Genomic DNA, 26,809 nt, shown 5'->3' with positions numbered 1-26,809 from the left:
GCTGGGAGCTGTTTTCCCTCACAATCTCCTCCCTCAGGGGACAACACGGGGGGTCCTGCACTGTCCCCATTTTGAAGAGCGAATCCCACCTCCCCAGCCCCAAAAAAGTAGGCCCAGGTGTCCTCTGTCCCCTCAGCCTGGCAAAGCCCCCAGTAATGCCCAGACTGGCAGAATCACCCAGGGTGCAGGGGGGACATGGGGTCACCCAGGCTGTCCCTAATGCTAGTGGGGACACAGCTGGGCTGAGCATGACAGGAATGACCTCTGCAGGAAGGAGGGATTCCTGGTGGGCAGTGCACCCCAAAGGTGGGTGGGGGAGGATGAGACACCTCCTGCCAACTCAGCACCCCAATGACTTACACGGGATCACGGGTCCCTGCTCAGGTCAGCAGGAAAAGAAGCCAGGGAGGTTTTCCACCACCCAGCCCACTCCTGACGGAGAATTTACAGCCAGGATCCACTACAGGCTCAGTAATTAGTGTTGAGATGCTGAATCAGCACCTGGCCATGGGCACCGAAGGGATGGAGCTGGAGGGGCTCTGGGACCGATGGTGGCCCCCCAGAAGGGACACAGGGGGCACTGGGGGTGACCCAGCGGTGCTTGACAGAGGAGGGGGCCATCCCCATGGCTGGGAAGCCTGGGGGAAAGCTGGCTAGCCCAGCATCCCATCCCAGTCTGCTGCTCCAGGACCAGCTCCAGCCCAGGATCCCTCAGGTGTCACTGAGGGACAGAACCCCCTGATCCCGCTCACCTAAAGACAAAAATCCCTCTGGTCCTCCCTTCACAGCCTGGATGCTGCATCCCAGGATGCTCAAGCCCTGGGATGCCCGAGCATCCGCCCAGCTGTGCCCGGGCAGCCCTCTGGCCTTCACGGCTGCCATCAATTTCCTGGGGTCGGGAATGGCAGGGCCGGCTCCCCGGCAGATCCAGCCTCTGCTCCGTGGCTGATTACAGCCATTTCCCTGCCCGTGCCCCCTCCCCGCTGTCTGCCTCCTGCCTCCGTCTGCTGCCTGGTTTTACGAGGGCCATTTCCAAGAGGTCGCTGGAAATAGATTTTTATCACCTCGTGATAAATATCGTTTATGGTGACATTACTGCTCCGAGCAGCCGCGCAGGGGAGGGAGGAGAGGCAGGCGGACGCCCGCGCCCAACCCCAGCTCCACGGGGCACCGGCTGGGCCCCTCCTCGTCCCTGTCCCCATTCCCGGAGGTTCGGGCAGCGCCATCCGACACCATCCATCCATCCATCCATCCAGGCGGCAGGAACAGAGGGAGCTGCATCATTAGCCCCGCGCGCCATTAAGCACTTAAAAAGCCATAGGAATAAGCCGCGCCATTAGCTGGCAAGCGAGCTGGGAGGGGAGGGATGCACGGAACCCAGCGTGGACCAGGGAATGTCAGCACCCCGAGGGCTCCCGCGTGCCCGGGGAGCGGGGGCAGGACCGCCCCCTCCCGCACACAGCTCCAAGGTGGAAAACCAGGGGCTTTCGGAGCTGACACATCGCTTCTACAAGAGGTGACGCCACTGGGCGCCTCTCCCAGAGGGACTTTTCGGCAGAGTAGGGAGAACCAGCTCCCTGCTCATCCCCTCCTCTGCTTTAGGGATGGAGCTGGCACAGAAACATGGGAGAAAAACCACCACTGAGCTGAGAACGGCAAGCTCACGGCAGTGATGGTCCCGGGTGTTGCAACCCTGCACGGAGGTGACCCGGCGGCCCAGGGGAGCAGGGTCCTGCCCTGGCCGAGCCCGCAGGCAGGACGGCTGCCCAGCCGTACCCACAGGCAGCTGCCTCTGGAAAAGGGCACGGCAGCGGGCAGGGGGCCAAGGCCAAGCCGCTCTCTGTGCCAGCCCCGCCACACACAGCGCCGGGCACCGGCCACCCCTGGGGGGAACAATCACCCCATTCACCAGTGCCAAGGTGAGGTGGTGCCACCTGTGGGGACAGGGGCACAGTCCCCAGGAAGCCAGAGCTGGGGTGCAGAGCAGCAGCAAAACTGCACACCCAGCAAAGAGCAACCCTGCCTGCAGGCAGAGCGCGGCACTGCCGGCCCGTGCCAAGAATCTTGTTTGCTCTCCCCAGCCCTGGCACTGGGTCCCTCGGGCAAGCTGCCTCCTGCCCCGCTGCCTCAGTTTCCCCAGCTGGCAGGGATGGCAGGGCATGGGCAGAGGGTGGGCTGCCATGGGGGGACCCCAGCCTCGTGTTGTGGCTGCTTGTGACACGCAGCGCGAACCCACCGTGACACAGAGCTGTGGTGACTTACTGGGAAGTGACCCCATGGCATGGGGCCAGGAGGGGGGGAGCAGCGGGACTTTGTATGTGGACAGGCACAGCCAGATGGCAGCAGTGGCCACCTGGCATGGTGGCACAACCCCTCCTCAGGTCCCCACACCTGGTGGGCAGAAAACAACCCCAAAAAGGGCCAGCCCGGTCACCCTGATGACACACGGGGCTGCATGGGGACAGCCAGCCCCACATGCAAGGACGAGGAGTGCTGGTGGTGTCCACCCTGTCTCCCTCTCTGCTGCCAGGACACGTGTGTGGGTCACCCACGCCAGCAGCTGGCACTGTCCCCTGTTGCCACTACCCACCTTTAGGACATGGGTTCCCCAAGCCGCTGCATCCCCTTGGGGACAAGGAGTCCCTTGTCCAACAGAGCCCCCGGAATGCCCGGCAGCAGGATGCCTGCAGAGCCAGCTGCCTCCTGTGCCCATGAAAGGAGATTTGTTCACCTGATGAGTGGCTCGGTGACCCCAGGTCCAGCTCCTGCCACCACCCCGTGGCTCCTGGCATGCAGCAGCCAGCACGCCCTGGCAGGGCCACCTCGCCGGCGGTCGCGGTGACCTTACACCGCTGCCGGAGCGCTCCAAGCCCAGCGCTTGGCCCGGCACACGGATCCTCCGGCCAAGGCGGGCTGGCGGCTTGGCACCCACCCTCCCACAGCGCGGGCAGGGAGCAGGCAGCAGCAGCTGCAGGAGGTGCCGACAGACGGACAGACAGCACGAGCACAGCCCCCTGCGCGCCGCCCCGAGCCCGGGGGTGCGGGTCCTGCCCACACCAGGACCGGCAGAGCCCAGCTGGGCAACCTCCCAGGCCACCAGCATCCCTCACTGGGGGGGCAAATGCCACCTCAGCACCCCAGCAGAGCACTTGGAGGTGCCCCCCATCACCCACAGATGGAGCCTTGCGCTGCCCCAGTGGCCACATGCCCCAAACCCTTCGCCCACTGCCCCACAGGAGCCAGAGATGAACCCCTCGAGGGCGGGTGCACATTCTGCAGCCCCCGGGTTGGGGTGCCCCCCAAGCACCCCATTAGAGCTGTGTATGGGCCTGCTGGGGTGCAGAAAAAACATTTTACTACTTTTAAAAAAAAAACTACAGAAAAAACTGGAAGTGCAGAAGGCACCTGGCAGCACCACACAAAGTTTGCAGCAAGTTCCACAGACTCCCCCCCCTCAAGTACCCACCGCAGGCCAGGGGGCCACAGGGGTCCCCCCACTGTGTCCCCACACCCACCCACAGCAGGAGCCACACACACACACAGAGAAATTGGGGGGGGGACACGCAACAAGTCGGGGTGGGGCTACAGGGTTTATCTCCCCAACAAGGCTGGTGGGGTGCCCCCCTCAAGGCTGAATGGGGGGTGGGATGGGGGTTACGGGGTGGGGGGTACAGGCAGGGGTTGGGGGTATGGGGTGGGTACAGGCAGGGGTGGGGGGTACAGGCGGGGAGGTAGAGGCAGTGGGTAGGGGGGCACAGAGGGGTGGGAGGATACAGGAGGGGGTGGGGGCATTTAGGATGGGGACGAGGGGGGTACAGGCGTGAGGGGGGTACAGGTGGAGATGAGAGAGGTGCAGACGGGAGGTAGGGGGTACAGATGTGGGCAGTACAGGGATGGGATGGGATGGGATGGGATGGGATGGGATGGAAGGTACAGCCGGGGGGGGTACAGGTAAGGCAGGGGGACAGTCCGAGGGGATGGCACAGGCAGCTGCCTGCCCTGCACGTACCTGCGCGGGCGCTGCGGGGCGCGGTGCGGGGCGCGGTGCGGGGCGCGGGCGGCGCGGTGACCCCGGCGGCGGCAGCGGGAGGAGGCAGCGCCGCGCACACGCACACGCGCGATCACATCCCGAGCCGCCGGCGAGAGGCGGGGGGGACACACACACACAGACACACACACACAGACACACACACACGCACGCACTGCTAGGGGGGTGGGGGCTGTGCTGAGCTGGGGGGGTGGGGATCAGGGAAATTAATAACCGAGAAAAAGGCACTTACCCCCTCCGCGGGGCTCGCCACCGTGCCGTGGGGGTGGCTGGAGGGTGGCGCTGGGAGGGGAGGGGGGGATCAAAGGATGGGGGTGAGGGGGGGGGGGGGGTCTCGCCAGCCCCCGCTGCCTGCCACAACAAAGAGCCAGACACAACAAAAGCAGCATATGGCCAGAGCCGCGCGGGGCTGTAAATTAAACATAAAGGGAAGATTAGATAATTAATGAGCGCTCCCGGGCCAGCCCCGGGGGAAGGGGAGGGGGGCGCTGCCTGCTGCGGGGAGCCCCGAGCCCCCCGCCCAGCCCCGGCGGGGAGGGGGGCGGGGGGCACCTGTTGGGAGGGAGGATGGGCAGCGGCCGGGCCAGCCTCGCCAGCTGCTCCGGGGCGCAGCCTAAGAGGATTAGCGGGGGCATCCCGCCCCCGGCAAAAGGGCTTGAAGCTGCAGCGCTGGGGGTGGGGGTCCCTTGAACCCCCCCTGTGCGGTGTCGCCTCTGCCCCAGCCTCGGGCAGCTTCCCGGGGGGGGTTGGGCTCGCATCCCGCATCCCTGCATCCCTCCCCCGGCAGCATCCCGGGCGGGTGGGCTCGCATCCTGCATTCCTCTGCCTCCAGGAGCAGGACCCACCCCCACGCGGGGGTTCAGGCACAGCTCAGCGCGTTCCCCCTGCCCGTGTTCCCACTGCCACGCGGGGAAAGCGGCCCCTGCGCTGCCAGGAGCACAGAGCCCTTTGGAATGCCCCAAATCCACCGTGCTAGGCAGAAAAGGGGAAACTGAGGCAGAAGAGGGGAAACCAGGAAGAAGGGGGGGCACTGAGGTAGGAGAGGGGAAACTGAGGCAGGAGGGGGTGAGCCCGTGCTGGTGGCTCAGATCTGCGTGGGGGCAGCTTGGCGCTGTCCCCAGCCAGCCCTGGGACATCACTGCCCTGGGACATCAGCACCGGCATGTCCTGGCGGGCTGGCTGGCCCCCGGCAGGCAGGAGGAGGGGGTACCCCGGGAAAGGGGGTGCCAGAAAGAGCGTCAGGCTCGGCCCCGGCCAGGGGAAGGAGTTAATCCCATTATTGGCAGGCTCACAGATGGCGGCTGCACTATTCCCCTGCTTAGCAGATTGAACAGATCAGGCAGGAGGGAGGGAAGGAGGTGGGGGGATCTCCCCCCTCAAACACCCACAGAACAGGGGTGTGAGGGGCTGTGAACACCCCCCTCAGCCCCATAAGAGCCTGAGAGCACCCAGGGGTGCTGCCCCGCTCCCCACTGCACCCTTTGCTAACATAAATCCATCTTCTCTGCCCTGGACAAGGGGTGGCAGACACAGCAGGGGACTCGGGGACACCCCTGCTGTCCCCACGCCAAACCTGCCACCCCCCCCAGGTTCTCCAGGAGGTCAAGGGCCAGGTCCTGTTTCCCTGGCTCGGGGAGATTTGAGCAGCTGCTCCCAGGGCACCAGCAGCCAGGGCTGGAGCCCAGGATTAGGGAGTGTGGGAAAGGGCTGGCAGGAAGCCAGGGACAGAGAGGCTGGAACGTCCTGAGCAGGGAGGACAACCGAAAAGGGATGGAGGGAGGGAGGGATGAGGGAAGAGCAGGAGCCAACAGCTCCTCACCCCCCGTGACACCAGCGTGGAACCACAAGACTCCACCCGAGCGCCTCCACCCCTGCCACGAGCTTGCCAGGGCTCAGCGACCTCCACCCCACAGCCATTCCCCACCGCAGGAGACCCCGGATAACCCCGGGGCCAGGTCCGGGTGGCTCCCAGCCCAGTCCCAGCGGGCAGGATGAGGCCACCTCCAAAGCAAAGGTGCCCACTTGCCTTTTGGGAAACGGTTGGGAAACACTGCGCCTTTGATTCTGCGGGGTCAACAGCGGTGCCCAGCCTGGCATCCCATAAAATAACTCCCCTGGCCACCCGCATCAGGCCCCCACAGCCCTCTCATCCCCCCCGGAGGGCACCCCAAGCATGGGGAGGGCACACAGTGAGACATCCCCTTGCAGAAGGCTCTGAGTCACCACGCCAGGGGTTGCCAAGGCAATGGGAGAGTGGGAATCCGGGTGGAAAAGGTTGGGGATGCAATCCCACAGGGCTGGGGGCCCCTCCAGCACACCAGTGTGCACTGGGAGACGGGTTGGGGGACCATGGCACCCCTCAACTTCCACCCCAGGCAGGGAATTGGGATGTACCCACTCCCTGGCCCCACTGCTCAGCGGGGGTGTCCTCATGCCAGTCCCTATGCTCTCCTTTGGGGTCTCTGAAGGTTTGGGGGTGCAGGAATGTGAGCACTGGAGTGAGCACAGCCCCAGCATCCCAGCACAGCTCAGCTCAGTGGCACGGAGGGAATCCTGGCCAGAGACTGACCCCCAGCAGGAGGCGACAGCCCCAGAGCCCTGGGGAAACCAGGAGGTGCCAAGGGAAGCGGGAAAGCCCTGGTGGCACCCTGGCCGCGCTACAGCACAGGATGGAGCCCAAGGCAAGGCCCCAAACCCTGAGGGCTGGCAGGAGGGTGGGCAGGCTGCTCCTCAGCCCTCCGTGCCTCAGTTTCCCCAGCCGTGCCTCAGTTTCCCCTGGCATTCCGGCCTTACGGCTGCAGGCAGGATCACCCCGGGCAGTCCCTGCCCAGCCCCATGGCTCACCCGGCCTGCTGGCAGCATGGTGACAGCTCTGCTTCCAAACCTGCCCTGCCAGCAGCTCTGGCACAGCTCCCAGGGACCCACCCCAGCCCCTGGCACAGGGGAGACGGTGCTTGGTGGCCGCATGGCGAGTGGCCCTCTCTATTGCCGCTCCTTGCTCCAGGCACCAGCCAGCTCGGGAACATGTTTGTGCCTCAAGAGCCCGGCCAAAGCCCTGGTAAACCCATTCTGGGGCATCTCCAGCTCCTGCCTCCATCCAGCCCAGCACAGAGCTCCTCATCCTCAAACCTCAGCATCCTCCCTCTGGAAGCTCAGCCCAACCCCGCTGCTCCCACAAACCGGCTGGGTGCCGAGCTGTGGGGATGCTCAGCAGGTTTTTGGGGGGGATCCCCCCCCACATTCCCATCCGGCTATTCCCATCCATTTGAGATCTAAGGATCCATCAGCTGGGAGCAGACAGGTTGAGGCTGGGAGCTGCCTCCCGTGGCAGCCCAGACAGGCTCCCAGGGGACTAATACCGGCACGTAAATATTAGATACTTCTGTCTCCTCTGAGGCCAATTACACAAATCATGGCAGCTCCCGCAGGACTCTCCGCTCCTACTTACTGTATCATCATTAACAGCTTATTAGAGAACAGCTGCTCCGAGAGGGGGAAACAAAAAAGAGAAGCCAGCAGGAGAGGCAGGAAGGAGACAGGCACGGAGGAGGATGGGAAAGCGTGACCTCCACCCTGCCCCGGCACTCAGGGACGCCCAGGGACATCATCCCCACGATGGCACCAGCATGCTCAGCCCTCTCTGCAAACCCAGCGGTGGGACCAGTCCAAAAATCATGGTGGGATCTGCTGTGGGGTTCCCTGGAGGTGCTGGGACAGGGGCAGAGGGATGTGCCTTGCCAGTGTTGGTCTGGGAGGTGGCAGGGACAGCAGTGAGGTGGCTGCAGGGCAAGCAGGAGTTGGAGTGAAGTCACCAAAGCAGCCTGGCACCCCTCACCCAGGGGCATTTTGGGGCTAGGAGGTCCTTTCATGCCCAGAGGGAGGATATTCCTCAGCCTTTGGGTGCAGGATGGGAGGATGGAAGGTTTAGGATCAGCTCCCCAGTACAACCCAGCGTCCCTAAGGGGGGACACACATTCCCTGCACCAACTCCAGCATCATTAAAGGGTGCAGCTAATTGGGAGCCAGACACTCCCTGCCCTCCTCCCGGTCCCCCACGGGTGACAGCAGCCAGGCTGGGATGGCTGGGGGGTTTTTTGGGGTGCCACATCCCAAGCCCTCCGAGTGCAATTAGGCACCACCAGTCCCAGCCCTGACACCCATTCACGTCCCCTGCGGCCACCGAGGGCAGCGGGGGTGCCCAGCGGGGTGGCCGCGGGCAGGTGGCCGGGGCAGGTGGTCCTGCTGGGAGCCGTGTCCCCGGGAGGATGTCACGACATGCCTGTGGTGCGCTCTAGCGTCAGGCAGCATTAATGCATTGCTGGCAGCAGGCACGAGCTGCACGGCTGGACACAGACACGGCCGTGGGGACGGACACGTGGATGCGGATCCGTGTGGGGATGGACACCTGGACACACACACACACACGGGGAGGGACACTGGCACAGCCACCAGACCCCCTTGGGCAGGGGACACAGCCACCAGCTGCACCTCACCCCAGCTCGGGTGGCTTTGCTGGGCCGCTGTCCCATACTGGGGGGACTGGGGGGCAGCTGTCCCATGCTGGGGGGGACAAACCACCCCAGGCAGGGGCAGATGCTCTGCGGAGGGGAGGGGGAGTGGGGCTCCCCAGGGCTTTCGGGGCCGGGGAGGCAGCAGCTTCCCGTCTGATTGCTAATTATCCTCGTTATTCCGTGTCAGACACTTTATGAAGCACCGGAGTGATTTGCTCTTTCCCTGTAATTAGGCACGTCGCAATTACCATCTAATTCAAGTTCAAGCTCCGCGTCCTCGCGACCTTCCCGGCCTCGACACGATGTCCCTGCTTGTGTCTCCGGGGCCTCCCTGATGTCACCCCTGCCCCGTGTCTGGTTCTCCGGAGAGGAGAGGGGCACAAAGGACAAGGGGAGGACAAGGCACAAAGCCACCCTCCCCCCCAAAATCCCCCCAGCTTAACGTGACACCAAAAGCCCCAAGCCAGCTTTGGGGCCCCCCTCCAGGAGGGTGACAGTCCCCAATGCAATGCTCCTGAGCATCCCTGAGCCCTTAGGGTTCTGGGGTGAGGGCCGAGCCCCAGCACACAGCCAGGCCCTGCCCACACACAGCTCCCAGCCAGCTGCCACCTCGTCCCCTGCAGTGACATTTTAGATTCCAGGGGACTTATTTAACACATCCATGTCACACCCTCGGTTCCCATTCCCACAGAAACAGCAATTAAAAAAAAAAACCTACGAGGCTCTTTTTGGGGGAAAAAATGGAATACAAAGAGCAGCAGCCTGGGTGACTGATTGGCAGCTCTTGTGTCTTCCCAGCGTGGCACTGGGATTCCCTCTCCCCACCTGGCTCATGGCATTTGCTCCAGGAAGAGCCACATCTCCTCCTGGAGCATCCCAAAAACGCCGCCGGTGCCGCAGCCCTGGGCGCTGTGCCGTGCCAGGCTCCAGTGGCACCAGAGTCCCCGCAGAAGGATGCCCCCCTCCTCCTCCTCCTCTTCCTCCTCCTCCTCCCAGCAGCTAATTAATCCTTCTGCTCGGGCAGAGCTCATTAGCGCTGGAGCAGCGCGGGGCTGCTCCGGCCGCCCGGCACAGCCGCCCTTCCCAGCGGAGAGCAAGGTCAGTGCCAGGGGCCAGCGGGCACCGGCGCTGCCAGCACCGCGCTCGCCCTGGGCTCTGCTGCCTGGCCCCCTTGGTGGCCTTTCCTGCAGGCTGGGGGGGTGTTTTTCCAAGCTTACAGCATAGGAGAGGGAAAAAAAAAAGGGGAAAAGGAAAAAAAAGAGGGGTGAGGAGGTGGAGAAAAGGCCCTCCCCGAGCGTGAGCGGGAGGGAGCAGCGGCCAAGGAAAGCAGAGGAGTCAGCCAAGTGCCTCTCTCCGTGGCGGCAGGGCGCGAGTGGGCCGCCCTGCAAATGTTTTGAATTTCCAAAACAGAAGGGAGAAGCCAAGAGCTGCCGAGTTCCCCCACACGCCAAGAAGGACAAAGGGCATCCCTGTGTGGTGGAGGGGAGGGCGGGCACCCAGCACCCCCCAGCTGGCCTGCCCCGGATCCCCCGGGATGCGGCACAGGGGTGCTCCCAGCTTGGCTCTGATTATATCCAGGGAGAGGAAATGGGCAGTTCTGGGTGATGGTGGACACTGGGCATGGGGCCAGTCCCCCATGGGGCTGATGGGTGGCTGTGAGTGGGATGTGAACCCACAGGACAGGCCAGAGCAGGGCCTGGGGTGATTCGACACATGGCAAAGCCCCCAGCTCCCTGTCCTGGCACGGCAGGAGCCTCCCAGCTCCCATCCTCCTGGGAACCCACCCGCTTCAGGAGCCAAAAGTGCTGGAAAAGTCCCGAAGCAGGCATGCTGGAGGCTCTCCTTGCTGCAGGAGACGCCGACGCTGATCCAGAAGGAAATCCCAGTGCCCACCCTGGCTGCTGGCAGGGATGGGAGGATGCTGCATGGGTGGTCCAGCCCCTCTGAGTGATCCCGTCCTGCAGGGCGATGCTGTGCCCCAAAAAACCAGGGCCTGCCCCATAGGGAAGATGGGAGATGGGGCAGCATCCATGGGAATGCTGGCAGCACAGGCCCCCCGCGCTGGTGGGGACCCCACACCCCTCCCTCCCCTGCAGATGATAGCCTCACACAGATTATCATCTTAAATTATTAATCCCCAACAAATCCAAACCCCATCTGCCTAATCCTGGCCCCCCAGCACAAACCCCCTCCCAGGGGGATGGGGCGAGTGGGGCCGCCTGGATGCCAGCCCTGCTACCGGGAGGGGTGGGAGAAGCCACGGGGGGAGCCCCCCCAGCCACGCTGGGAGCAGGCAGGGAGACAATATCGGGCCTATGCGGCCCCCTCGCCGCCAGATGTGTGTTAATAAGGCAGCTGCCCCCTAAGCTAATAAGGTCACTCACTGGCTCCAGCAAGACGAGAAAACAAGCAGGGGCTTGGCTGCGGTACAGCCTGACTTGGCACTCGCCGCACGCCGGCTTCCTGAATTCTTGCCGCTTCCAGAACAGCGCAACGGGGTGGAAAAAGCAGAGAGAAACCTTCCTCACACCCCCCCCCCCCCCAAAAAGCACCCCCGCAGCCCACCCGCCTCCAGCATCCCCCCTTGGTCCCCGGGTGCTGCCGCCTGTGCCCCGCTGCCCTCACCCCAGCGCTGGGTTTGGTCCTTAGGGAAAACCTCGTGGAAGGGCTGGGAGAGGGGGGGGATTCCTGCAGACTTTCCCAGCACGGGGAGGCCCCCCCCGGCCCCGCTCCCTCCCTCGCCTGCCCCCGATCATGGCGCCTACAACTCCCTTTGTTTTAATATTCTAAAGCGAGCCAGATGCCGGCTTTAATCCCCTCAGCTGGGGAGGATTTGCAAACACATTAGGAGGCAGAGCCGGCCCCTCCGCCCCAGCCCCAGCCCCACGGCGGCACCGCGCCCCATCTGCCGCCTCGGGAAGGGGATCCCGGCCCCTAATTGCCTTCTCATGTCGGGATTAGGAGCTGACAAGGTGTCCGACAACAGGGACACGAGCATCCCCTGCCACTTGTGGCTGGGGCATGCCAGGAGGGCCCTTTGGCTTCCTCTGCAGAGTTTGGGGGTTCGCCCTGGTGAGGCGATGCCAGGGGGATGGGAGCGGCACGGATGGGTCCTGCAAGGTGGTGGATGCTCAGGAGAGGGGCAGAGGTTGGACTGCAGCTCCCCTGGAGACGGGATGATGGATGGTGTGACTGTCCCCATGGTGCCAGACTGGAGCGTGAGCGGGTCTCCCACATCCCTCGTGGACATGGGATATTTTGGGCAAAGCTCTGGGGGTCCTTTCCTGCAGCATGAACATGAACCTCCAGCGCCGCCAGCTCCTGCTCTGCCGCTGCCTCCTTCCCCTGGGATTCAGCAAATGAGGCTGAGATTAAACAGGGACCAGCAGCGGGAGCGAGAGGAGTCAGATCCCGCAGGAGCAGCTCCAGGTGTGCGTCCCATTTGTCCGACAGCATCCAGGCCAGCTCCTCTGCATCACAGGCCCGGCTGTCCCAGCACAGACGGACCCTTTCCACAGCCAGCAGGAGGAAGTGGCCTCTCCAAAGTGCAGAGAGGCGGCAGCAGAGCCCCAGGAGCCCGAGGGTGACGGGAATGTTGATGCCAGAGCGATGTCCCAACCCCACAGCACCCCAAACAGGGAAACAGCTGCCACACAAAATGCCCCATAAAACCCCTCCTCACCCAAGGGTCAGCTCACAGCACACCCTCACAGCTTCCCAAATTCTGGGGGTTCCTTCCAGGCCCTCCAATCCAGGCTGGACTTTGTGGGGGACCCCAAACAGCTCACAATCCTACAGGGATCAAGTGCCCCTCCACATCCTCCTCTGCCCATCCCAGTGCTGCCCGTGCCCACAGGAGGTTCCTGCTCCGGCTTCCCCAGGGAAACAGCTCCAGGAACACACACAGAATCTATCCTGAGCTGTCCCAGACCCCATATTCGCACTGCAAAAGCAGCAGGGCTTTTTTTGAGGGTGGTTTTTTTTGGTGTGTTGGTTTTTTTTAGGACCAGGATCTCCTCCACAGCACTTAGCAGCCAGGAGTTCTGAGGGAGCAGAGCTCAGTGCTTCAGAATGACGCCTCATTTGCCAAGAAATAATCCTGAGAAGCGGAAAAAAAAAACCAAAAACCAACACCAACTCAAAAAAACACCCAAAAAACCCAGACTCAGAAGATAATTAACTCCACAAAGCAGCGACCCTGAGTAGCTCAAATCTTCGCTGTAACTCCCCAGCCTCTTCTCCAAGGAGTTATTTCTTCCTGTCTCCAACACAACCGGCACCAGCACTCGGAGGCCTGGGGGTTTTATCGGGCTTGTCTGTGTCCCCCCAAACCCTGCTGGCAGATTTGCCGCCGCCCAGGCATGGTGGGGGGTCCAGCCCCACATGAGACCCCACATCTGTGAGCAGGGTTGCAGTGGGGTCACTCCTGATCCCTGTAAACGGCTGGAATTGGGACATTGAGGATGCGGGGCTCCACTCTTGAGAGGATGGAGGGGGGCGAAATGGGTGCTGCTGACCCCAAACACCCACCAGCACCCCCTGGCAGGGAAGGAGCCACTCTTCAGGGTGCTCCCCGCAGACAAACAGCAGGAGAAGGCAGGGCAGACGCCCTGGGGGTGCATTTTAGCCCCCCCATTCCCTCTCCCGCCTTCAGGGCTGGCAGAAGGGGATGCTCCACCAGGAGCTGGCCTGAGTGAGCCTGGCAGCGTCACTCCCCTGCCAGCATCACTCCCCGGCCAGCATCACCCCCTGCCCCTCGCCAGGGAGGGGAACAGGAGAGAGCTGAGCTGAGAGAAAGCAGTGCAGAGCCAGCCCTTCCCGCTGCTGCTCCCCCCGGCATCCCCCTTCCCCTCCTGACCGCAAAGAGCCAACATCTCCCCGCGCCCCTGCAGCCAGGGGATGGGAATGTGGAAGCAATTGCACTTGGCAAGGCAGCAACAGTGAGTCAAAAACAGTTGTTTGGCTTGTCAGCCACCCAGGCCCTGCAGCACTCTTGTTTTCCTTTGCCTGCCTTAACCCCTTCCAGCCCCACGCGCTCCTCCCAGCAGGACCCACAGCCCCCAGCCCCGCCATGGAGAGGAGACCGGAGCTGGGGAGAAGCCTCATCCCACAGCCCATAGGCTGTCCTGCTCCCAGAAATGGGAGAACGGGCAATTCCCAGGCAGGAAAACCTGCAGGGAGAACCTGCCCTGGTGCTGGGAGCTGGCACGGGGCACAGGGATATCCTGAGGCCACCAAGGATGGCCGGTGGTCCTGGAGCATCCCACCCACTCTCCGCAGGAGATGCAGAGAGCTCCTTGTCCCTGCCACAGAGAGCAAACCAGACATCCCTTGGCAGGCTGAGGGGACTCAGCCACGCGTGCTGGGGACCCTGTGCCACCCCGGGGTGGTCAGACCCCCCGGGCAGTGCCAGCCTGGTGGCACGGGGTGATTTAAAGCCCCGAGCACAGCAAGCCCCATCCCACTGACAGCAGTTTAGCACATCCCAGGCTGCCTCCCACTGGCTCCTCCAGCCCCTTCCCTGCCGGCCATATGGCAGCAGGGCCAGGAACATGTCCAGAGCCACCACGGGCTGCAGCAGGGGCTCCTCTCCATGCCCAGGTCACCCCTCCCACCCCAAGATGGGCATCCCACACTGCTGGGGGCTCATTCAGGCTGCCACCATTTCAGGGCAGGGCAGGGCAGGGGGACACCAGGATCCACCCACCCCCTCCCCACCATGGAGGGACAGCCATGGGGGGCAGGGTATGGGACAGGGTATCCCTCTGGGCATCCAGCCAGGACCCACACCTCTCCATGCCCCCCAAACTGGTCCCAGAGTAGACAGACACGAGGAGAGAGCCGTGGGGTGGGGGTTGTCCCTCTCTCCACCGGGGACAACCCCCGCCGCACCCCTCCAGCACACGGGAACCAGGGCGAGGGGACGGCTGGGGAAGAGTTAAACCCTCTGGAGTGCAGGGAAGGGGAGGAAAAAGCGGAGGGCAAGGCTGCGCCCGCCGGGAGAGACAAAGCGAGATGCAGGAGCCAAGAGATGAAGGCGAGGATGCGATAAGAGGGGGAGCGGGGTGTGTGCGCTGGAGCGAGGGAAGGGGAGGAGGAGGAGGAGAGGTGGGTGATGACCAAAGTCATTGAACATTTTTTGGCACGCCTACCCCCGAGTATCCTGGCCGTTGGCCCAGCTCGGAGCTGAACTTAAACAAACTCCTGTTGCAGCCATCTGCTTGATTTTAAAATAAATCAAACAATCTGTTGAGCCGTGGGTGATCAAATTTCCATCTGTGCGGACGCCTGCTCGCCTCCTCGGAGCCTCCGCTTGCCTCTACCAGCCAAACACTCCTGGCAGCATGTGGCCTCCCTAATTCCTCCAGGAAAGGGAGAAACCGGACCTCCCCCTGCACCCCGGCCCCCTCCCAGCCCGTCCCCGCCACCCTCCTAACTCAAACCAAGTGCTATTTTTACAGCCACCCACCAAACAGAGCCGCATCCCGCGTTTAAACGGGAGGAAAACGGGGCTGGAGGGAAGATCCCAGGAGGGATTGAGCTGCTCCGTTGCTGCCCACGCTGGGGGGATTCCTCATCCTGTCTCCATCCATCCCACGGGTCTGAGGGAATGGGAAGGGAAAGGGCAGCAGCTGCCGGCCCCGGCGGTGGTGACTGCGGTGCAGAGGCCACGGACTGGCCAGAAACAGCAGCTGTGAGGCCAGTGCTGTGTGGCCATCCCCAGGACGGGGGCACCAGGCATACGTCACCTCCAGGTACCCAGCTGGCAGCCACCCTGCCCAGCCACCCCCCCAGGCAGCCTGCTGGCTCTCAAGTGCACCCCAAATCATCTCGTCCTGAGGGTTCTCCCCCCTCCTCTGGAAGCAGGGAACCCAGGGGGAGGCAGCACCACTTGCATTTTGTCCCAAGGTCCCCAAAGTGCCAAAAGAGGGGGCATCCCCTCCTCCGCTGTCTCTTTGCATCCTGCAAGACCCCTGCTGGCCTGGGGGAACAGCACCCGTGATATCCATGGCCCCAAAGCCCCTCTGAGGGGGTCAGTCCCTTGTCCAAGCCAAGGACAAACCCCTGCTGGCATCATCCAGACTTTGCTGTCCTTCCCCGGAGCCCTTCCTTCCGCTCTGAGCAGAGGGCACCGGGCACGGGGCCAGTGCAGCCAGAACTAGGGCAGCAAGGGCTGGGGAAACACAGCAAAAGGACTAAGAGATGAGCAAAGAGGGAGGAAATCTTTGCAAATGAAGGAGAAAGAGCAGGGATGGATAAAGGATGGAGCCAGGTTCGGGCCCCAGCAGCTCCGGTGGGGAAGGTCAGGGTGAGAGCACAGGACACGGATTTGTTCCTCCTCCAGGGCTTCAGTTACTGGGATGACACTTCCTGAGGGTCCCCAGGGTATGGTGGAAGCAGCAGCAAGGAAAAGGAGGTGCCCAGCACCCACCAGAGCCCTGCCAGGAGCCCGAGCCAGCGGCCACGGAACAAACCTCACCCGTGTGGGACACTGCCAAGCCAAGAGCTGTCCTGGCCAGCCCGGGGCCAGCCTGGCCAAGCCACTCACTGCTGGAAAGAACAGGGAGCAGGGAGCAGGGTGGCCCCCACCCTGCTGCAGCCTCAAATGCTTCCCAGTGCCAGCTTTTGGGAGGGGTTGTCCAGCCCCAAGCACACAGCATGCAGCACCCGGGCTCCGGGATGCAGGATCAGCGTGATCAGCACGAGAACAGGGAAAAACCACTGGAATGAGGGATACAGCAGCTTGGGTGATCCCAGTGCCCCAGGGGAACAGCCCCACAGGAAAATCTGCTCCCGGGGATCCACATCCCTGAGCTCAGGCGGTGGCTGAGATGGGGAGGTCCCTCCAAATGCTCCTCACAGAGTCAAACCCAAGCAGAGCCCTGACAGGATGCACAGCAGGGAGCAGGTTACACAGCACAAGCAACAGCGGGAAGGGGAGAGAAAAAAAACAACACCAAACCCCTTTTTGGAAGAGGAAAGGGCTGACAGGACCTGGCTGAGAAGCAGGAGAAAGCCCAGATTTCCCAGTTACTGTGCAGATGTTCTGGACTGAAAACAGAAGACGGCAGGAGCGAATTCATCTCCCCCTCCAGAGACGCCGCAGCCAGAGCATCTGGACTCTGTCTGCAGGCAGCAGAGCTGCTCCCCCCATTCCCGGGGAGCCCCGCACCGGGAACGGCCCGGACACCCCCGGGGTGCCCACCAGGGCCAGCAGTGACAACCCAGCCCTGTCCCCACGCCAGGTTGACCTTGGCACCGCTGCCTCCCAGGAAAACTGAAGGGCCTTGTCCTCGCCGTGTTTTCACTCCAGGATAACTCCTGCTGCCTGCTCCGAGAGCCGGGGGGAGTGATGGGGAGGAGAAAATGTGGCTGGTTTAGCAGTGAGGACAAGGAGGGGAGCAGGAGACTTCCATCCATCCATCCCTATACATACACACACATTTATCCCTGGCCAGCACAATAACTGGAATCATCAGCACCTGATCATCACTCAAAGAAAAGCTTCACAGCCCCTTTCCAGAAACATACTGGAAGCAGCTGGAAGGTGACGGTGGCAATTTGCTGTGTGCCCCACACCCTCAGCTGTCTGTGGGTCCCTCCCTCCCTCCCAGGTCTGTCTGTCCCGACGTGCCTGCAAAACACTGAGCGAGAGCCCAATGTCCCGGCTGTCACCAAAATGTTCCCAGCTCCAAAGTCCCTCCCTGGTGTCCCCAGGGACAGAGGTGGCTGCTGGTGGCCCCTTGGATCCATCAGGTGACCCACTCCCTGTTTCCAAGGGAGGCAAGGCTGGGGAGGACAATTAAAACCATTTTGGAGGGTCAGCTGGGAGAACTCCCCTGCATGGAGTTGCAGCAGAGCCTGGGCTGTGCCATGGGATGCACATCCCACAGGGATGATGCCCCCACAGCAGGAATCCCCAGTCCCAAAACAGCAGGTGCTGGGGACATGCTGGGTGACAGCACACCAGGACACAGCCTCGAGGGGGTCACAGAGGGGCTGGAAGCCTGGGAGCAGTCCAGGCTCCTGCCCTTTGGCCAGGGAAGGCAGCTGTCCATCCCAAACCAAGGGGGGGTTGCTCCTGGCTGTGGGGTGGCCACCACCCCTCTCACATCAGGACCTTCCCTCTCATCCCAGCTGGCTCCCAGCCTTGCTTCAGCTCTAAAGCAGAAGACAAAAATTCACTGGGAGGAGCTGGGAGAGAGCAAAGCAGCCCCTGCAAGCCCTCCTGCCCTCTCCACATCCCTCATGGGAGGTGCCAGGACTTTCCCCGTGCATTCCTGGTCAAAACCAGCCCCAAAAACCAGCTGCTCACCCCTGCCAAGACCTGGCTCTCCCAGAGTACCGGGGCAGGCGATGCTGTGGCCAGCTCTGCCGGAAGCCGGCGGGAAGAGGCAGCACCGGGGCAGACGGTGATTTCCTGAGTTTGTGTGCCAGGGGTTATGGAATAACCCTTGGTAAATCCTGCAGCAGGTCCCTGTGCCACCGGGAACGGCCCATCCAGCACCAGTGCTTGGATACAGCCACCAAAACACAGCGTCTTGGAAGTTCTCCAGATGGATGGAGCTCCTACACCTGCACCACGACAGCACAGACACCCCAGCCCCATTTCAGGATGCGATGGGATGCGATGGGATGCGATGGGATGCGATGGGATGTGAGGCAGCCCGGGGCAGCCACAGGGCTCGCCCTGCCCTGGTGCAGGTCACGGCACGCTCGGCACAGGCACCTCCCCGGCAGGTTGGAGAGGGAAAGCCGGGAGAGCTGCTTCTCCAAGCATGCCAGCTCCGTGGGTAAACAGATGACTTCAGCCTCCTGAGAGCTCCTAAAGCCCAGCAGCACTCATGCTAATGTGGAAGGGAGGAGGAAAAGAAGGAAACTAAAGAGGGAGAAGCAGCATCATACCCATGCCAGGCTGCCAAGCACACCCAGGTAATGTCCCCCTTCTCCCAGCCCAGCCAAAACTCCCCCTGGAGCCATCCCCTTCATCCCTGCCCTGCTGCCGAAGATCCAGCAGGGAAAAGGAGTCACACAGCAGCCGGAGCAGCTGCACGAGGCTGTTTATCCAGCCATGGCACAGCTCGGCTCGCATGTGCCGGGGAGAGGCCACAGCAGCTGCTCACCCAGCACTGGGAGCAAACCACGACCTGCCCGCAGCAGCCTGGGCTGGCACCAGGGCTCCGGCACCCTCCCCACGACCTAGGGAGGGCAAGCAGGCTGGGATGGCCGGGAGCAATGTCTCTGGCACAGGAGCGGCCCCCAAAGCGCGGCTGGCACGCGTCGCTGCGCGGCACCGAGGAGCCAAGGCACGCTCGAGGCCCCGCTGCCACCCGCCTTAGCCATGGGGGGACCTGGGGCTGTCCCAGCCCTGGGACGGGGCCCGGGGGAATCGTGCCGCTGGAAAGGCTCCCGCCGCCAGCTGCTCCCTGCGGAAGAAAGGCCGGCACGGCTGGGAGGCTGCCACTGCCAGCCGGGCTCCTGCCCCAGCTCCCAGGGATGCTCCTGCCTCACCACCTGCCTGGATTTGCCCCCAAGGAGAGCAGTGTCCCCCTGAGGCACCAGAGGGATGTTTCCATGCCATCTCTTCCAGGCCAGGATGGCAGCGTGTGGCACAGGCCTTTTGCTGCGGGGAGGAACATCTGGGCAGATGCTGTCCAGCAGCACAGGACCATCTCCAAGCAAAGGAGCCATCAGGGAGCAAACAGAGCCCTCCTCACCCCAAAAACCAATGTTGGAACAGATCCAGGGCACCTACTGCAGCCAGAGAGATGTAAACAGGCTCCTGGCAAACCAGCTGTGCCCTGTGCCCCAAAACATCGTGGGTCCCCAAACCCTGCTCAGGAGATGGAGACAGCTCCTTGCCACTCAAGGACAGTGACGAGGGTGTCAGGACCGGACCCAGCTGGTATCTTGGGGGGTGAAAAGCCAACCCCTGCCATTCCTGATGTGCTTGGAAAACCAGGCACCCACTCTGCTGTGCAGGGAAGTCCCTCCTCGCTGGGAAGCAGCCAAAGAGCATCACAGGCTGCCCTCTGCGACCGGGCTTCCCGGATGGCTGAGAAAGGCCAAGTGTCTGGACAAAACATCTGTCCGGCCGCAGCAGCCAGAGCCGTCCGGCCGCCCCTTTACCCCATCTCCCGACTTGGCTGCGACTCCAGAGGCTGCTGTGGATGCTCCGGCAGTTGCAAAAGCATTTTCACTGCATGGGGTGAGAGCAGAGCCGGTCCCTCTCCCCAGGGGGCCCACAGGGGGTATTTCGGGGGGTGCAGCACAGTGTCAGACCAGCGTTTTTGGCAGGTGCCTGCTTGAGCTGCCAGTCCTGCAGCGCTGCTGCTTTTGGGAAAGGCAGGGAGAAAGCAAAGAGCAGGGAGGGCAGGGTGAAAAATAAATATATAGCAGCCAGCTGGTGAGCTGTGGAGTCAGCACGAGGTCTGCAGGACACGGCGCTGGCAGCGGCGCGGGAGCCCTGGAATTTCGGACAGCTGCTCCAGCAAGGTCAGCCCGGCCACAGCAAAGACCCCTGTGCTGCTCCCCCAGCGTGACTGAAGGACACACACCCCCGGCTGGAAACCCCAGGGGGACAAGCCACCACGCCAGGGGGTGACTCTGACACGAGGTAAGTGGCGGGTGAGGAGGAGGAGGAGGGACAGCCAGGTGCGAGTTCCCACAGAGCAAAGCACCCCTGGGCTCAGCGGCAGGAAAAAGCACACAGCACATTTTCCCCGTGTTCTTTCTTTGTTTGCCATCTGGGAACACGATCCCGAGGGAGGCCGTGCCCCGAGACATGAAGTCATATCATGATTATATTGCCACCTCCGTGCTGGGACTGAGATCTCATCCGAAAATGCCAGCCCGGGTCGGGGCTGGCTGCAGCAGCTGCTTTGCTGAAAGGCAGCGTAGGCCCCACTAAAAACACCTTCCCATGCTGCAAACTAAACAGGTTTATCTCAACGAAGTTGGCTTAAACTGGCCTGATTTTGCTCTGAAGCTGCTGGAATTCGTGGTGGCAGAAATTGGCACAAGCACAGGTAGAACCACCAAAACCGACCCGAGCTGGAAGCCAAAAGATTGAGACACGTAAGACCAGCTCCGCTCCTTATTTCAAGGGATGAGGAGAAGCCAAACGCAGCCTGTGCCACCCCCCTGGACCCCACACGTGACACCTGGGGACACACAGAGGTGCCACCGGCTTGGCCAAAAAAGCACCACCCCCCAAAACACTGCCAGTGGCCAGAAGGTTTTTGATTTCCTTCAAAATCTGTAAAAGATGCGAAGAAGGCAGAGGTGCCTGGGGCTCTTCCTACACAGGTCTCTGAATTCTCATGCTGCAGTGCACCCATATATCCCATAATTTGGCCTGGTGCAATGCAGGAGGAGGGCTCAGGCATCACTCCCTGCCTTCTGGGTTTGCTTTTCTGGCATTCAGGAGCTTTGGCTGCCACTCAGCATCAGTGGGACAATGTTTAGTGGAGAACACAAGAACTCTTTGATTTTTGCCCAAAGCCCTTTTCGAAAGCCAAAAGGAAAGTGCCCACCAACAGCTGTCAGCTCGACGCGGTGATTTGGAAACGCAGCCATGACCTTTGGAGCTCGGAACCTGCAGCGGGGGCCAAATCCCCAGCTGAGCCAACAGCACTGCTGGCAATTAGTAAATACAGTGAACTCAACCCCTGGAGACTGCCTGTGCCCTGTCAGGCACAGCCCCACACAACCAGCCCCAGGTGTGCTCTGAAAAGCGGGAATGGGGCATGGAAAACACCACGTGATTCCCAGAAACCGGCCCAAGGACGAGGCTGGGAGAGGCAGTGGAATCCAGCTGCTCCCAGGAGCAGGATGGCAACACCTCCAGGGCACCACACAGCACCAAAGGAAACTGAACACAGAGCCACAGACTCGTTTAGGTTGGAAAAGCCCTCCAAGATCATCGGGTCCAACCGTTCCCCCAGCACTGCCAAGGCCACCACTGACCATATCCCCAAGTGCCGCACCTACACATCTGTAAAATCCCTCCAGGAATGGTGACTCCCCCACTGCCCGGGGCAGCTGTGCCAGGATTTGATGACCCTTTCAGCAGAGAAATTTTCCTTAATATCCACCCTGAGCCTCCCCTGGCTCAGCCTGAGGCCGTTCCCTCTCCTCCTGTCCCTGTTCCCTGGGAGCAGAGCCCGACCCCCCTGGCTGCCCCCTCCTGTCAGGGACTTGTGCAGAGCCACAAGGTCCCCCCTGAGCCTCCTTTGCTCCAGCCTGAGCCCCTTTCCCAGCTCCCACAGCCACTGCTGGGGCTCCAGAGCCTTCCCCAGCCCTGCTGCCCCAACACTGAGCCCTGGGGACAGCACTGGTGACCAGCCACCAATGGGATGTGTCTCCATTCACCGTCACTCTCTGGGCCCAGCATCCCGACAGATTTTTACCCGAGGAACCCATCCCAGCCATGAGCAGCCAGTTTCTCCAGGAGAATGCTGTGGGAAACGCTGCCAAAGCATTTCCTAAAGTCCACGTAGACAACCTCCAGAGCCTTCCCTCACCCACGGAGTGGGTCACCTTGTCACAGGACATCAGGGGACAAGGACCTGCCATTCATGAACCCATGTGGGCTGGGCCTGATCACTTGGTTGTCCTGAACAGCTGTGCTTGAGTTATGGTGGGATTTGAGAGCTTTCCAGACACCTGAAAGTATTTCCAAGAAGTTGTATTTAAGGGGAAAAAAACCCAGAAAACCTCAAGAGGAGTCACTTTTACATAACTGCAGAGAGAGAGTGGAAGGCAAAGATGGGAAGAGCTGAAAGACAGGGGAAGCTTTTCCTGGGGAACACAGGACACTGAGAGTGCCAGGCAGGCTGAGGACAAGCAGCCCTTGAGCTGGGAACGCAGCACTTCACCCCTGGGGAGAGGGCTGGAGGGCTTGGGGGTGACTTCAGAAGGCACAGCCAGGGACACAGGTCACTGTCACCTCTGAGAAGCAACAAAATCTGGTCCTTTTATGGTTTATTCAAAGCCATCGCTCCCAACAGCGGCTGCTCGAGGAACCAGCTCCTCCTGGGGTGGGTGCACATCCCAGTGGGATGCACAGGCAGTTTATCCAGATCAGCAGGAGGAGATATCCCACCCAGATGCCCCAAACTCAGAGCCCTGCACCAGTAAGGGCAAAGATCTGCACAGCTTCCCCTTGCAAGGGGCACAGCTGGAAAGAAAATCCCTTCTCACAGCGCACATCTGGGATGCCCATGCCGGGTGCCATTTCCACACCCAGCATTGCCATTTCTTCTCAGAGGGGAGAACCCAAACCCGCCCCACACACGCCAACCACAGCAGGGTTCTGCAGAGCTCACCTCCAGGAGATCCTCCTGCAGCAAGGAGAACCTCAGGCCCCACCACACACTCCGCAGAGCATCACTGGTTCCACTGCTCCCCACCACTAAACCAGCAGCAGAGCCACCACCCACCCAAAATATCGCTGGCTCCTCCCAGACCAGCCTCAGATGTGGGGGTCCCTCATCAGCACCTCCATTCTGTTACAGAGAGGGCCTTAACCCCATCCTGCTCTTGCTGCCCTGCTAAAAGAGGGAGATGTGGGTGTGTCTGGTGGCTTTTGGGGCACTGACCTCAAGCTTTGAGCCATTTGTGTCCACAAATACACAGGCAGGACAGCAGCAAGCCACAGCTCTGTGTGCATGGGGTGTGAAAAAGCAAGTGCAGCCCAGAAAGGAAGTTACAGAGCTGCAAGGAGAACTGGGGAGAGGATTTTAACTGCTCAGGCTCATTCCCTCCGGCCTGGTCCCATTGGAACGGGAATCTGGGTGTCACACAAGAGTGAAAAGCTCATCTGGGGTGACTTACACCAGCAAGCGTGGCTGAACAAGGGTACAGCTAAATTAACCAAGTGCCCTACCCAAGCATTAAGCCGTGTTTTAAATAACCTTGACATCTGTGAGGTCTCAGCCTGCTGGAAAGCATGTGGAGACAGGGAGGGAAAATGCGCCAGGACCTTCTGGCCAGCCAGAGTCCCCACCAGGACATGGCAGAGCCCCGCCACGCTGTCCCCAGGCAGCTCTGCTGTGCCTCCTGCCACTCAACCCCTTGCAGCAGCCCCTTAATTTGCTCATTAGCAAACCCGGGAAAAAGAGGAGGAACTCAACAACGTCCCTTCCCCGGGACACACTCTGTGTGCTCCTGGGAGTTTGGGATTGGGGCCAGCAGGGACGAGGAGTGGCGTGCTTGAGAAATGGCTGGGATCTGGGGGGGTCACTGAGGAACCCCACGGGAAGCACCCAGAGCACCCATCCATGCTGGAGCAGAACTGCTGTCCGTATTGTCCCCATGAGGTGGCCTGGGGACGCCAAGGGGGCAGAGGCCTGGGAAACCAGCTGGGGACACGCAGATGATCCCCCTCCCATCAGCTGCACCCACCTGGGCTCTGCTGGGGCAGCGCCCCAAAATCACTCCTGGATCAGCACCACTCGCCTGCCTCCTGAGCCCTCCATGGCCACCAGCACCTCGCAGATGCCACCAGACCCGTGACCACGTGGGCATCACAACCCACCCAGCAACCATGAAAATGAACCACCTGCATGCACAAATGACCCGAAGTTATGTCAGGACCATCCAGCTCAGGCTGACAGACGCCAGGGGAAACCCCCCAAAAGCAATGGCTTCCAGAGGATTCCCAGCACCGGTGCCAAGCCAACCTCCGGTGCCATCCTGGCACCCTCCAGGTGAATGCAGCTCCTGTCTGGTGGCTTTCCAAGCAGTGTCGTCCCCCCCCCCCAGTTCAGGAGCCAGCACAGCTGAGTGGGAAATTATATTTGTAAGCAGCCAAGGGCGAGCGACGGGAGAGAAAAGGAGCGCTGTCTTGGAAGGGCTGGTTTACATTTCTAAAGAAAATGCCAGTGCCTCAGAGAGCCACAGGGTTCTGGCTACAGATGGAGCCGAAAGGCCTTGAAAATGACCTCAGGGATTTGGGATGTTGGCATTTGACAGAGCCCAGCCTGGGGCCTGGTTTGCTGATACAGAGCGGTGGCTCTGGAGAGCTCCCACAGGCTGGAAATTTCGGGGTGAAAACTGTTATTTCCCCATCCCACGAGAAAGACAAGCTTGGGAGGAATAAACTTTTGCTCTGCCATGTGCTTTCAAGTTGATGCCCCTAAAGCAACCTGTGTAGCCCCAGGGGGAGGCACAGAAAGGAACAACTGGGGAAACTGGCAGCAGCTGGGTGATGACACCAGTGACACCCTTCAGGGGGGCCCAGGGGGACGCTGCCTGGGGGCCCTCACTGCAGGACAACCAGAGCAGCACGGGTGCGGGGCACCCAGCCCTGTGGCCACCCATCAGCCCCCCAGCTGTGGGAAGAACTGGGGTTTCTCCAAGGGAAATCCCTTGATTAGGGTGCCTTGTAAAAGTAGGGATAAGTTGGGAAGTTTCCCACAGAGGCCATGAGCTCCTTCCAGCTTCCCAAGGATGCTCCCATGGAGGGCAGGCCAGGCAGCCCTCCCGCCCCTCTGGCATCTCCGAGCACCCTTGATGGCAAGCGGGACGGGACTGGGATTTCCTCTGTCCTGGCTCCCACCTCCCTTGTGCGAAGCTGCCAATAACACGGACACTTCTGGAACGGGACAGATCTTGGCTCTTCCCACCTCCTGGAAGGGTTTTTATCTGTTCTTTCACAGCTTGACAGCTCCAAAATTTCATTGCTAAAGGCACCCCATCCATTAGCATTCGCCCCCAGGAACCAGACCCAAAAGAAGAGCATCCATCTATGTCACTTCTCCAACTCCTCCTGGATTCCAGAGGTGGGAAGTGCTGGGAAAGGAGGGATGGGCTCTGGGCCAACTGCCTTACCTTGGGGAGGAGAGCCGGGGGTGCCACTGCCAGCAGCTCTGGCGGGGTCATGCTCTTGCCAGCCAGGACCACGGCCCCGCACTCGGCACAAGCGCCGATGGTCAGCTGCTTCCCATCGTCCACCAGCAGGCTGTTGGCCACGCGCAGGGTGTAGAGGAAGACGGGAAGCCTGGCCACCTGAACCGCTTTTAATCCAAGGCATCGCTTCTTCTCCTGCCGGCAGAAGAAGCAGACGAAGGTCTCCACTTTGTACTGCCGGGACCAGGCGCTGCTGGGGTGGTGGGAGTTCCTGCCCTCGTGCTGCAGCCACTGTCCCAGCAGGTCGTGGTAGCACAGGATGCAGGTGGCCACCAGCCCGGTGGAGTCAGCCGGTCTGGCCCGCGGGGCGGGTGGGTAGACCGTCAAGAAGGGGAAAAAGGGCTCCTTCTCCCCAAATCGCCCCGGTGGGTTGACGTTGAGCTGGAACTCTTTACCAGCTCCCAACTCGGCCCCGCAGATGTAGCAGACAGAGGTGGGACCAGGCTTGATGACAGCGGGGTGACCGGCGAGGTCACCGGCGGAGAAGACCTGGTGGTACCGCCCCAGGAAGCTCTGCACCGAGGAGATGAGCTCCTCGTTGTGACAGGCCCGGTACATGGCCCACAGGTCCTGCAGCACCCCGAAGCACTTGCGGCAGCTGCTGACCTCCCAGTGCTTGTTCAGCCCCTTGGCGCCGGGCGGGCAGGGCAGCAGGCTGAGGAAGGGGAAGTGCATGGTGCTCTTCGCGTTGCCGTTGGTGATTTTGGCAGCCACCGGCCTCGCCTCCTTGCCGCACTCCTCCCCGCAGAGGTAGCAAGCCTCGGGCACCGGCGGGATGCCCGTCCCGTCCTCCTTCATCCCTCGGCGGCCCTTGGCGGGCATGGCCCCGGCGCTGAGGGGCACCACGTAGAGCCGCTGCAGCACGGGCACGTTGGCCAGCTCGAAGCTCTGCCACTGCTGCATGAGGGAGGCGAAGCAGCAGGGACACACCAGGGTGCTGCCGGTGGGAGACAGCGGCTGGGCGCCCGGCGGGGGGCTGTGCAGCCACAGGAACGGGAAGAAAGGTCCCGGCGAGGTTTTCTCCTGCTTCTGCACGTGGACGCGGTGCTGGGCGCCGGGTGCCAAGGGGCTGCCGCAGATGTAGCAGGCGGTGCCCGGTGCCCAAGCGGGCCGCTCGCTGCCTTCCTCGTCGTCCTCCTCCTCCTCGCTGGTGATGTTGATCTCGCTGTCCGAGGAGCAGCAGGGGGGCCCCCGCTCGCTCCCCGCCGCCGGGGGGGCCCGCGCCGCGCCGCCCGCCCCCTCGGGCTCCGAGAGGGGCTCGGCGTCGGAGAGCTCGGAGAGCTCGGAGCCGGCTGCCGGCCCTTCCTCCTCCTCCTCTTCCTCCTCCTCCTCCTCC

The 26,809-nt window shown here is 62.0% G+C and overlaps 1 protein-coding gene across 1 annotated transcript in view; it reads right to left on the bottom strand.

Annotated features, from left to right (window-relative positions):
- Nucleotides 1–26,809, bottom strand: part of LOC121664428 — a 74,167-nt gene that overhangs the window by 7,682 nt on the left and 39,676 nt on the right. The window contains exon 2 of the mRNA XM_042027732.1: nt 25,396–26,805. Coding sequence (XP_041883666.1) covers nt 25,396–26,805 — 1,410 coding nt within the window. The remainder of the gene's footprint in view (nt 1–25,395; nt 26,806–26,809) is intronic.

Source organism: Corvus kubaryi, unplaced genomic scaffold, assembly GCF_017639235.1.
Source record: "Corvus kubaryi isolate FWS band 111438036 unplaced genomic scaffold, C.kubaryi_AGA036_p1.0 37300, whole genome shotgun sequence".
Taxonomy (NCBI): Eukaryota; Metazoa; Chordata; class Aves; order Passeriformes; family Corvidae; genus Corvus; species Corvus kubaryi.
This window is presented reverse-complemented; position numbering and strand designations above follow the sequence as displayed.